The following is a 13,473-nucleotide window of genomic DNA, read 5'->3' as shown; positions in this document are numbered from 1 at the left end:
ATGGGAAGAGAAAAAAGAGTGAAAGAGTTGAGAGTTCTTGTACCTAAAAATTCATTATATAAGCAAAAAAGCAACTCTCCACATGTCCTAAGTGGGAATGAGGGGAAAGGATATTCTTTATTCTTACAAGATCAAAAAAATATCCTTCACAGCAAGCATATCAGATAAAAGATTAATTCTTCCAGGTATACCATATTTTTATGGAAGGAAGAAAGCTGTAGGTGAAAAACTGACAAGTTTTGGTTAAACATTAATATCTTTCAGTTACTAATAAAAACACAACCGAAATAGTATAAAATAACTTTTATTTACATAATTTATACCTATAGAACATAACTGCTTTCTTTAGAACAAGAAAATTTACAAATGACAGATATTGCTTTTTGTCAAAAACTCCTTCAAGCAAGAGAGTATACACATGGTCACTTCTATTTCAAATAATATGGTCAACAGTGGATATTCATAATTTTATCTGTGCCTCAATCATTTACCAACAATTAGGCTTTTAAACCATCATGTTGATTGCTTGCTAAGACCTAAGTTTTCAGGAGGAAAAGTCAAGAAAACAAAACCATTATTCATACCTCTTTTAAGATTTATACAATTCTTCACAACATCATCTTTACATGAATCAGATTAAATATAGGTGTGACTAATTCTTTCCACCTTGTAAGGTAAAGACACTGATTACGTTTTCTCATTTTCCCAGATTAGTTTTAAGGATATAATAGTAGGACAATTTAGCTGGCTGACTTGATTCTCTAATACAATGAATGCCCAAAGATAAAATTATTTCTTATACAGTAAGAAATTATATCTTCCATAAAACCAATTCATTATAGATGTACAAGACAGATGTTAGCAAAGTTAAAAAATAAATATTACACAAGGGATAAAATAATAGTTTAACTGTGGCAACTTAACACTGAAACTAACATTAACTGAATGAAACTTTCAGAATATGAGACTTTAAAAAATTTTATAAAAACAGGGCATTAAAATGGCAATGTGATTTAATACCATGATTTTTGTGACATCTTAATCACACAAATTAATGCATACCTATTGAGAATTTCCACCCAGATTTATAGATCCTCCTTTATGACAAAAAAGTTAAATTGTAAATTTCACTGTAAAGCAATGAATAAGCTGTTATTGTTGAGCCATATCCGATTTTACTAATGAACTCAAAAATTGGCCACAATTTTTTTCAATATACAGTTATCTAGACATTAAAATATTTTCCCAGCTGAAATACTGATCATTTTGTAATGCAATCAATCAACACAGTTTTAACTGTGATGCACAACTCATAACTTCAATGATGAATATTTCATAGATAAGATAAAGATGTCAGCACCTTAAGGTATGAAAATTGCTGTCCAACGTAGGGGTCAAACTAAAAGCCCAATCCAGCCATGTCAATCACTTAAGTGTCCCCTGGCTATTTGCACACTGAAATAGCAGAGTTTAGTAGTTGCCACAGATTCCTTCTGGCCCACAAGTTCAAAAATATTTTCTGGAAAATATTTTGACTCCTGCTCTGAGGCTTTTCAAATAGAAGATTAAATCTGCTATTAAGAAGTTTGATGTGAACAACCACCAAAGATTTGCTTGGGTGGATAATGGAATTACATATCTAAATAACAAAATTTCAAAATTAAAAACAACCCTTAAATTAATACTGATGATAATCACTGAACAAAATCTTATTCTCTTATTTTCTGCTTTAACATCATAATTATGTTCAATGCTTAAAGGTCTGAGTGTTCCTTAAGCAAAATTTAATGGGGGAAAAAAAACTATCAAGAAATCAGTTTTTTTAAAAAAGGAATGTGTATAAGCGTATGTGTGTGTAAAGGGGATTGAGTTTTGTATGTAAATCTCCCTCATAAATTAAGGGTTTTTCCCCCAATCAAATCCTGAGATTATCCAAGAAATAACAAAAACCAAAAATTCACAGTACAAATTCAATATACTAAACTATGAGAAAAAAATGTATTCAAAACATATACTATCCAAATACTTTAGTGATATAACTTTAAATATCTTTAAAATTAAAGAGGGAAAAGGGACAAACATAAATTTGTCAATGCCTTCTTTACCCATAATCTGAGTGGTGAAAATAATTAAAACTGAATATTCTTTTAAATAAACAATTTAAAAATAAATAAACTTTTTGATGTTTCGTCTTTATAAATAATAAGTTTAAATACTACTTACTTGTTCAATTAGGACTAATGTTACATCAACATCAATTAGAAAAATACATATTTTCCAGTCAAATAGATGAAAATAGAAAAGTTTTTAACATTTACCATACTAAAGTGGAGTTTCACAATATGCTTTCATATACCGAGAGGCAACTGAAAAGGCCTTCAGCAAAACCAACAAAGAACAACAACAACGACAACAAAACAAAACCTCCCACCCCCAAAAAAAGACCCCAGAAAAAAACCTTTACAAAAGTTCACTAAGTGTTAAATACAATCCACCTCCGAATACTTGGGCACTGTGATTTATACATAAACATTTATCCAAAACACTCCAGAATGTCCATGTATGTTCAGCACAGGAAGAGTAAAAATGTAAACAAGAGAAGCTTTTTCTGTCTCAGAAGCAGTCTTAATTGCTTTGTATTTCCAAAATGCTGAATCAATCAGAATGAAAGGAACCTCAGCAATGTTTTCCAATGATTATAAAAGCTTCAAATCAAGCTCATTAAATATTTAAAGTCAATCTAAAGAAAAACAGCCATTGATGCTTTTTTCTAAATACTGCTTAGGTGATATAATTGACTCTGGAAATCCTAGACTTTGAAAAAAAAAAAAAAAACAACAAAAAAGACTTTTACTATGTTTCATCCACTTCAATAAATATATCACTAAAAAAATATTCAGAGACTGTGGTTGGCCCCTCTTCAGGTGCCCGGGTTTGGCCAGTTTTACATTCCTCTTTTGGTAAGGGACGATCATAAGAAACCTAAAAAGATTAAAAAAAATAATAATAAGCATGCAATATAACATTTATATATTGGTAGTGGTAGTCTAAATTGATACTGCTTTTCCCTATCAGTTTAAACTACCACAAAGCAATACAGTGAGAGTTTTAAGTATGTTCATGCTCATTGACCAAATAATTTCATTTCTATGCTGTTATATTAGGGAAACAATACAAAACATAGTAAGAGTTTTATGAATAAGGTAACCTTTCAAGCATTAGTTTTAATAAAACTGTACTCAACATAAAACAGCAGGCATGATTAGATTAATTACAGTATACACAAGGTCCATTATTTTACCCTAATTTCCACAAAAAAAATTTTAATATAGAAAAAACTAACATTATCAAATCTGCAAGGAAAAGTTTTAATAATCTGCATAAGAAGAGACAGACCCATGGAGCGCCTGGGTGGCTCAGTTGATTAAGCAGCCAGCTTCGGCTGAGGTCATGGTCTCACGGCTTGTGAGTTTGAGACCTGCGTTGGGCTCTGTGCTGACAGTTCAGAGCCTGGAACCTGCTTCAGATTCTGTGTCTCCCTCTCTGTCCCTCCCCAACTCGTGCTCTGTCTCTCTCAAAAATAAATAAATATTAAAAAAAATTTTTTTAAATAGAAAAAAATAGACCCACAAAACAGAACAGTATTCAAGGAAACATTACAAATTAAAGCAATCCTATCAAAAATTAGCATACTTAGAAATCTATGACAAATTAAGACATAGGAACAGATATATGTATCAATGAAAAGACTAGAAATATCCCCAACACATACAGGTGGAAATTTAGTATCTGAGAAAAGTGACATTTCAAAAAAAAAAAAAAAGGAAAATTGTATTATTTTTAAAATTATGTTGGACAACTGTATAACCATCTCAGGGGGGAAAAAAAGTCAAACCTATATCCTCAACAAAATAAATTCTAGATTAATTAAAAGATGTAAATGTAGGGGCTCCTGGGTGGCTCAGTCAGTTAAGTGTCTGACTTCAAGTCAGATCATGATCCTGAGTTCGAGCCCTGTGTCAGGGTCTGTGCTGACAGCTCAGAGCCTTGAGCCTACTTTGGATTCTGTGTCTCTCTCTCTGCCCCTTCCCTGCTTGCACTCTGTCTCTCTCAAAAATAAACATTGAAAAAAATAATCTACTCTAAAATATCATGGGAAAACACTTTCATAATCCTGGACTAAGGGAGAAGGAGTGTCTTTATAAATGACCAGAAAGGAAGAAGCCATAAAAGGAAAGAGTGATAAATTCATCTATGTAAAAATAAAAAACATCTGCATGGCAAAAACTACATACACAAAATCAAAAGATAAAGGACATACAGGTTAAAAAAAACAAACAATAAACAAAACAAAACCATGTACAACCTTTGTCACAAAAGGTTTTCTTTAAGAGCTTCTACAAATTAATATGAAAAAGACTAATAAACCAAACATACGAACAGATGGTTCAGAGAAAACAAGTGATTCAAATACATGAAGAGGTGCTCAACTTCACTCATATATACTCATTAAATCTATGAAGAATGTCATAAGTGAAAAAAATTGATTATGTGCTAGCGTGAGGAAAAAGGCCCTCTCATATACTACTGATAAAAATACAAATGGATATATTCGCTATGGAAGACAATCAAGTAATATCTGTCAAAAGAATGATCATTCCTTTTGATCAGCAATTCTATTTCTAGGAAGGAATTCAACCTATGGATAAAAGTGTAAAATCACTCATTTCTAAGTTAGATATTACCACATTATGTGAACTACCAAATCATTAGGAATAACCTAAGTTACCAGTGTGAGACCAATATTGCTCTATGGTACACGCAAACAATGGAGTATGATATAGTCATTAAAAATAATGAGGGCATTCTTGGGCACTTATTCCTGAAAAATGAACTTACATCCACACAAGAACTTGCATATGAATGTTCACAGCAGCTTTATCCATAATAGGCAAAAATTGAAAATAACCCAGATGTCCTTCAACTGGTGAAAGGATAAACATGAGAATTCTATTCAGCATTAAAAAGGAACAAATACATAAAACCATCTGGATGACTCTCTAGGGAACTATGCTGAGTGGGGAAAAAAGCTAATTCCAAAGGTATGATTCCATTTACACAACTGTATACAACATTCCACTTACATAACATTCTTTGAATGACAAATTTAATGGTGTAGAACAGGTTGCCAGAAGTTAAGGAGAGTAGAGGGAGTGCAATGGAAGTGTGTCTATAAACAGCAACACAAAGAATCTCTGCGGTAAGAATCTCTGCGGTGACAGAACTCTTTTGTAGCTTGACTGTGGCATTGTTGTTATCCTGGTTGTGATACCGTACCATACTTTTGCAAGACATTAACATTGGGGAAAAATGGATAAAAGGTGTATGGGATCTCTGTATTGTCTTTTATTTATTTATTTTTTTTTAATTTTTTTTTTTCAACGTTTATTTATTTTTGGGACAGAGAGAGACAGAGCATGAACGGGGGAGGGGCAGAGAGAGAGGGAGACACAGAATCGGAAACAGGCTCCAGGCTCTGAGCCATCAGCCCAGAGCCTGACGCGGGGCTTGAACTCCCAGACCGCGAGATCGTGACCTGGCTGAAGTCGGACTCTTAACCGACTGCGCCACCCAGGCGCCCCTGTATTGTCTTTTAAAACTGCATGTGAGTCTACAATTATCCCAAAATAAAAAGTTTAATTTAGATTTAAAAAAAAAAAAAAAAAAAAAAAAAAAGATGGGGTGCCTGGGTGGGTCAGGTTGGTTGAGCGTCCAATCCTTGATTTCAGCCCAGGTCATGATCTCAGTTGGTGGGATGGAGCTCTGCGATGGGCTATGCACTGAGAGTGGAGAGTGCTTGGGATTCTCTTTCTCTCTCCCTGTCTCTCTGCCTCTCCCCTACCCACGCTCTCTCTCAAAATAAACATTTTAAAAAAGAGAGAGAGACTGAGAAAGAGAAGGAGTAAGCTCTTTATATACTGTTTTGCAAAGATCTTTAAGACGGACTGTTATGGTGAAAACAGCAAGGAAGAACAGTATGCTGCTATTCATGAAACAAAAAGAAGAAAAATGTTTATATTTGTGTACACATAAAACATCTCTGGAAAAGTAAACCAACAGCTGATTAACAGCATACACTTATAAAAAGGGGAAACAAGGAAGCTAAAGGACAGATGTCAGAAACTTTGTAAACTTTTTTTGTAGATTATGAATTTGAAAACCTGTAGAATATAGTACTTATTCACAAAAAATAATAAAATAGCAATTTGAGAATTAGTCTTGCCTCACTCTATACCAAAGTCAATAACCATGAACAGAGTTCGTTTTAAAACTGATTACTGAACATTTTATACCTTGGGGAAAAACTCATACCCCCACTCACACTCTATCTCTCAAAAATAAACGTAAAAAAAAATAAAAAATAAAACTTATGCATATTAAAAAACCTCCAAAATTTTATTTATTTTTTTTTATGGTAGAAATTTAAAGTTTTATTGACAATATATTTTACTAAAAATGAAAATTGTATTTTAAAACAGGAAGTAGGGGTGCCTGGTTGACTCACTCGGCCAAGCGTCTGATTCTTGGTTTTGGCTCAGGTCATGATTTCGTGAGTTTGAGCCCCACGTCGGGCTCCACGCCGACAGGGCTGAGCCTTGCGATTCTCTCTCTGCCTCTCTCTCTCAAAAATAAAGTAAAAAAAAAACCCATGAAGTAAATGAGAGTAATGATGATACTAATAGGGGATAAACCATATAACCTGGAGGCAGCTTGGTGCTGTTGAAGTAGTTAAAAAGTATTTCAGTAAATTCTTAACCTAATTCATGGAAGCCGTGGAACTTGGGCCCTTCTGTCACTTAACCTTCTGGGCCTGTGGGAGTAATACCATCAATATCTATCTTACAAGGATGTTTGTGTAAAAAAGAAGGTATTTGACAAGACTCTTGAGTATAGTAAGTGCTCAGTGAGTCATTACATTTTTACACATTGCTGGGTAACATGGTAGGAACCATGAACGTGGTGTCCAAGTGCCTGGAGTTTAGTAAATGCTGCATCTGATGAAAGTCAGCCTTTCTGTCTGCTCCCAATGTCTTCTGTCTCCATCTGTCACGGCAGTTATTGAATGTGTGAATGTGTGTTTGCTTCCCCAGTATTTGACGTCATGTCCAGACTCTGAAGGCAGTGGCTTCCAGATAATTGGCACAGAAACCAACGAACATTCTTCCCATTAATCTGTCTAATGTTGCCAACCTTGCTGCCTTAGTAGAAAGTTACAGAAATGCAAAATGTGATTCCTCTTTATGTAAAAGGTATTTAGAATTCATCATAAAAAACCTCCAAAATTTTAAAAAATAAATGAATTTGAAAAAATTACTTGAAGCAAAGAGCTAAAGGTACGTGGCTTTGTTACCTAAGGATCTGACATAAACTGGTAAGCAAACCACTAAGATCCCAAAAGCTATAAATAAGCAAAAGATATGAACAAAACAGGAAGAAAAAAAAAAAAGAGCAAGAGAGAGAGAGAGAAAATGTAGTAAATGTATGGGAAACAACCAAGCCACTAATAACTAAAGAAATGCAAATTAAACAAATGAAATGTCATTTCCACCCTCTACCGTTGCATAAATTAAGAAAAAATTTACTTTGAAGAGTAAGATCTAATGCTGGCAAGAATGTAATTTAACTGGCATAGCTACATTGCTGGTAATTATAATATCTGTTCTCCAAAGAAATTTGGCAATAATAAAGACTCATAAAATATTAGTCTCAGAAAATAATTCTAGGAAATATAAAACATTTAAAAATTTTTTAAAGATGGTTTTTATAAAAGTACTCTTTTTGAGGCTCATGCTATCCAATAGCTTTCCTGTGTTGAGTTCATAAGTAACCAACCCCAATATTCTTCCAAAGTTTTTGATGCAAGTTCATGAATTTTTCCATCCCAGTAGTTGCCATATGAACAGCTTCAGAATATAGAGAAATGAAACATACAAATTCTAATCTTACCACTTCTTGAATTTTTTAAATTTTTTTTAATGTTTATTTATTTTTGAGAGAAATAGAGTGCAGGGGAGGGACAGAGAAAGAGGGGAACAGAGGATCCAAAGCAGGCTCTGTGCTGACAGCAGCAAGCCTGAAGGGGGCTCAAACACATGAACGGTGGGATCATGACCTGAGCCAAAGTCAGATGTTCAACTGACTGAGCCACCCAGCCACCGCACCATTGCTTGAATTCTTATGGGTGCCAGGACATTTCCCCAAAAGCAAACAGAATGAAACTACTGCTTTGTTTTGCTTCCACAGGTTAAAAAACTTCTTTGCATTAAAGGAATATCAGTTAAGTGTCCATTTATGACTAGCTTAATAGATCTGTACTAAAGGAGCTGTAACTTAATTCAACACCTACCTTCTTACCCTTATAATGAGGTATGACGGGGAGGAGATGGACAAGCGATGCTCTGACATAATTTCTGACATCCAAAAGAAAATAACAATTGCCATGTTCTTCCTAGTTCAGTCTGATATCTAACCCATTCTATACAAATAATAAAATATGACAGTTATCACATACCTGAGCTGGTGAACTGCCAATATTCTCAGATTCGGTATTAACAACAACACTTGGAGATGGAAGCAGATCAGAGGACTCTTGGGTTTTTTTCTGGCTTTCATTGAGTGGATTTGATCTTTTCAAATTCTGTCTTAGTGTAGGTATAAAAGGCTTTAGGCGTTTCTTATTATAAACATGAGTAGGTTCATCAGACTCCAAACTATTCTTTGAACATATTAAAGACAAAAATCCCAGGGGTCTTCTGCCAGGTCTAGAAATGCAAATGTAAGCATATTCAAAGATATCCAGGAAGACACATTCTTAATACCAACTTCTTTCCTTTAATGCTAAAATGGCACATGTGATATACCACCTTAGTGGCATCAGCACGTCTACTAAGTGTCATTATTATTCTGATCATTATTTATTCCATCATACCAGTAGCTACCTATGCAGATTTTCTACCTAAAAGTTAGTATCAGCATCTAAAGGTAAGCTCTTGTTATACAGAATGGTGTATTTGTCTGGAGTCTTGCAAAAATGTTGACATTACTGAATTTTCTTTGACAAAACTCCTCCCCTTTACATTACTGACAGAGGAATATGTTTATAAAACATCATCCTTAGTACTAGACTTAGTCTTTATGTTATATTTGTTGTGTAGAGGTTACATTTGTCCTTTGAGAGACAGAAATGGAAAGGAGCATTTGTTAAAGAGCTTCTCATGGTACCTGGATAATGGGGTTTTTGAAGCTGCTGTGATGCTACCCATTTGTTCAGACTTTGAAGCAGCACCAGTTCCCTCTTCCTTATCAGAGACAATCATCTCATTCTGAGGTAACTGAGGTGTACTCGTTTCTGCATGCGTGTCTATTATTTCATCAAGAGACTGAGATCCTATACACTGCAAAGTTGGTTCAAGTTGCTCTTTCTGAGGTTCTGGAGTTGTATGTGTGCTTCCTGAGGTAGGGAAGGTATCTTGTCCCTTGTAAGACTCCCCTTCAAAAAACAAAGACAAATGGTAAGCATCCATCTTGAAATTTATATATCCAGTTGAACTGCAATATTTGAAGGAAAAAAATCAGGACATTCTATCATAAACCTACCCTAATAAGAGTAAGCTAAATTATAAGTTAATATATAAGTTATCAGGACTGTTAAGAATTCTAACTGGTACAAAGCTATGGTAACAGTTTCTGTATTCAGATACAAAATAGTCATATCAACCTATTTTTACCTAGAAAAGCTTTCTGTGTGTGTGTGTGTGTGTATATATATATATATACACATATATATATATATATGTGTGTGTGTATATATATATGTATATGTATATATATATATATATATGTGTGTGTGTGTGTGTGTGTGTGTATATATATATATATATATATATATATATATATATATATATATATATGTCTTTTCTAATCTCTGGGTAAACCTAAGGAACCATAAAAACTCCTTTATGCTCAGCTTTGTAATTCCTGAAATATAGTTGTTAAGCTTTTACAGGAAATTCTGTAGCCATATGGTTTTCTGTTATTACAGGATGAAAGTAGCTTATGTCTATGAAAGTGCCAAATCCAAGATCTCAGCTAAGAAGAAAAACTTCTAATAATAAAAGCAAAATACTTAGAGAAAGTAAGCAAGACTCTCCTTCAATTCCAAATTTGAATAGATGCATCAAAAATATCCAAAAATAACAAAATGTAATCACATTAAAATTTATTTCACTCACCTGTTTCCTCAACACTTATTTCCTCTGAACACCCCTGTTTTAAAAAAAAATTACAAAAAAAATTGAATCCATGTATCAAGTCAATCTTTCTATTTTTTTCTTTAATGTTTATTTTGAGACAGTGTGCATAAATGGCAGAGAGGCAGAGAGAGAAGGAGAGAGACAATCCCAAGCAGGCTCTGCACTGTCAGCACAACGCCCACCATGGGCGTTCAATCTCACCAACCATGAGATCGTGACTTGAGTCAAAATTAAGAGTCAGATACTGAACCCCCGAGGTGCCTCCCACCCTCTTTTCTAACTAAAGAAAGCAGGTATCTCCCAGAAAGCTCGAGGGTAAAAGATGGCTTATGGAAACTCTACCAAACACTTATAAAAAAGACACTGCTCCTATTCTTTAAACTGTTTTAGAGCACAGTGAAAGAGGGAAAGTTTCCAAATGCTTTTTATAAATTAAGGCTAATACTGATTCAAATTAACCAGTACAAAAATATCAGATGAAATAGTATAAACATAATTCAGCAACACATCAAGAGACTAACATAATAATCAAGCAGAGTTTATTTCAGGAATGCAAAGATGATTCAATATATGATATCTAATATAATTCAACAGAACTGAGGAGAAAAATACTATCATCATCTCTCTGTTTGTAGCGCAAGTGTCCAATAATATTCATACTTGGAAAAAACTTTACATTGAATAAAAAGACATTTTCTTAACACCATAAACTATAATTACTACAATTCAAAAACCAGCATCTCACTTCATAAACACTGGAAATATTCCCATTTAAGACAGGAGTAAGAAAAATGTATCTACTATCAAGACTATTTTATGACTTTTTTTTAAATTATACTAGCCAATATAGTTAGAAAAGAGAAGGAAACTAAAGGTATATAAAGTAGATGAGAAGAATTAAAATTTTATTTGCAGATAATATGACTTTACTTAGAAACCCCAACAGAAACAAAAGAAAAATTACTGTAAACGATGAGGGGAATTTAGTAAGCTCTCCGGATAGAAAAGAATTCAACGATAGTAGCAACAAAAGATAAAATTCTTAGGTATAACCTAATAAGAAATGGAGAATTTAAATGAAGAGGAGATGAAAATACCACTAAAAAAACATAAAAGAATAATTAAACAAATGAAAAGACATACCATGTTTTTGGATAAAGAAAAAAAATTCAACATCACAATTACGACATCAATTTTCTCTATCTTAAGTGGTCAAGTTAATATGATCCTAAAACAAGCATCAATAGGATTTTTTAAAGCTCTGAACAAGCTAATTATAAAATTAATATAGACTTTAAATCATCAAAATTCTAAAAGAAAACACAGGCAGCAACCTCTTTGACATTAGCCGTAGCAACTTCTTACTAGACACAATGCTATGGGCAAGGGAACAAAAACAAAAATGAACTATTGGGACCTCATCAAGATAAAAAGCTTCTGCATGAAGGAAACAATCAACAAAACTAAAAGGCAGCCTATGGAATGGGAGAAGATAATTTCAAGTAACATATCTGATAAAGTTAAAAGGTAATATGCCAGAATCTATGAAGAATATATCAAACTCAACACCCAAAAAATGAACAATCCAGTTAAGAAATGGGCAGAAGACATGAATAGAAATTTGTCCAAAGAAGACACCCAGATACCTAACAGACACATGAAATGATGCTCAATATAACTCATCATCATGGAATTACAAATCAAAACCATGACGAGATACCACCTCACACCTACCAGCAGAGCTATAATTAACAACGCAGTAAACAACAGATGTTGATGAGGTTGCAGAGAAAGGGGAACCCTCTTACACTGCTGGTGGGAATGCAAACTAGGGCAGCCACTCTGGAAAACAGTGTGGAGATTCCTCAAAAATTTAAAACTAGAACTACTGCACAACTTAGCAAGTATACTACTAGGTATTTACACAAAGGATACATACAGATTCAGAGGGGTACATGCGCCCCAATATTTACAGCACCATTATCAACAATAGCCAAACTATGCAAAAAGCCCAAATGTCCATCGACTGAAGAAGTGTATTGTGCTAAGCGAGATAAGTCAGAGGAAGAAAAATACTGTACAATCTCACTCATATGTAGAATTTAAAAAACAAAACAGATGAACATATGGGAAGGTAAAAACAGAGAGAGGGAAGCAAACCATAAGAGACTCTTTATGAAGAAGAACAAACAGAGGGTTGACGGAGAGAGGTGGGGGGGGGGGGGATTGGCTAAATGGGAGATGGGTATTAAGGAGGGCACTTTTTGAGATGAGCACTGAGTGTTTTATTTAAGTGACGAACCACTAAATTCTACTCCCAAAACCAGTATTACACTATACGTTAACTAAAATTTAAGTAAAATTTTGAAAAAAACCCAAACTTTAGAATATATACACACTTGAAAAGAAATATATACAAACTTGAATATAGAATATATAGAATATATAGAATATAGAATATATACAAACTTGAAAAGAAAAAATAAGAAAGTAGGGGCACCTGAGTGACTCAGTCTGTTAAACCCCTGACTTTGGCTCAGGTCATAATCTCACTGCTCTTAAGTTCAAGCCCGGTGTCGGGCTCTGGGGCTCTGTGCTGACAGCTCAGAGCCCGGGGCCTGCTTGAGATTCTGTGTCTCCCTCTCTTTCTGTGTCTGTCTCTCTCTCTCTCTTTCTCTCCTCTCTGCCCCGCCCCTGCTTGTGTGCTATCTCTCTCAAAAATAAATAAACTTAAAAAAAAAAAAAAAAGGAAAGAAAAAAATAAAGCGATGTGGAAGGAGAAGGAAACCTTCCATTTAAGACAGTAAAGCATTTAAAAACTAGAGTTTTTATATAAACAGAGTTTTATATATAAAACAGTGGGATACTGGCCCAAGAATAAATAGGTGAATCTAAAAGTAGAAGAAAAGAAAGTTTAGGAATATACACAAATACATATGGGATTTAATATGTGATAAGAATGGAATTTTAAATCAGTGGAGAAAAGATAAATTATTCAAAAAACGGTGCTGAGACAACTAGGCAGGCACCTGGGGAAAATGAAGTTGGTTTCACTCTCCCTAACAGCAAAATAAATTCTAAACAAATCAGTAATATTAACTCTAAGAATTTCTACTAAGTCTCAAAGTGGACTTTCAATATCTATCTAACACAGTCCCTA

At 33.9% G+C, this 13,473-nt stretch overlaps 1 protein-coding gene across 7 annotated transcripts in view; it reads right to left on the bottom strand.

Annotated features, from left to right (window-relative positions):
* The window catches only part of BDP1 (B double prime 1, subunit of RNA polymerase III transcription initiation factor IIIB), a 99,616-nt gene that overhangs the window by 7,092 nt on the left and 79,051 nt on the right, over positions 1-13,473 (bottom strand). For 4 of the 7 annotated variants that reach the window (XM_045061800.1, XM_019835223.3, XM_011283883.3 and 1 more), the window contains 4 exons: positions 10,293-10,326; positions 9,283-9,550; positions 8,573-8,822; positions 289-2,982 (listed from right to left, as the gene is read on the bottom strand). In XM_045061800.1, the coding sequence (XP_044917735.1) occupies positions 2,854-2,982; positions 8,573-8,822; positions 9,283-9,550; positions 10,293-10,326 (681 nt within the window). In that variant the 3' untranslated portion in view covers positions 289-2,853. Of the gene's footprint in view, positions 1-288; positions 2,983-4,899; positions 4,985-8,572; positions 8,823-9,282; positions 9,551-10,292; positions 10,327-13,473 lie in introns of those variants that run through there. The other 3 variants (XM_045061807.1, XM_045061811.1, XM_019835246.3) reach the window with 3 other exon arrangements.

Source organism: Felis catus, chromosome A1 (genome assembly GCF_018350175.1).
Source record: "Felis catus isolate Fca126 chromosome A1, F.catus_Fca126_mat1.0, whole genome shotgun sequence".
In the NCBI taxonomy this organism is placed as follows: Eukaryota; Metazoa; Chordata; class Mammalia; order Carnivora; family Felidae; genus Felis; species Felis catus.
The sequence above is the reverse complement of the archived record's forward strand: the minus strand, read 5'-3'. Positions and strand labels throughout refer to the sequence as shown.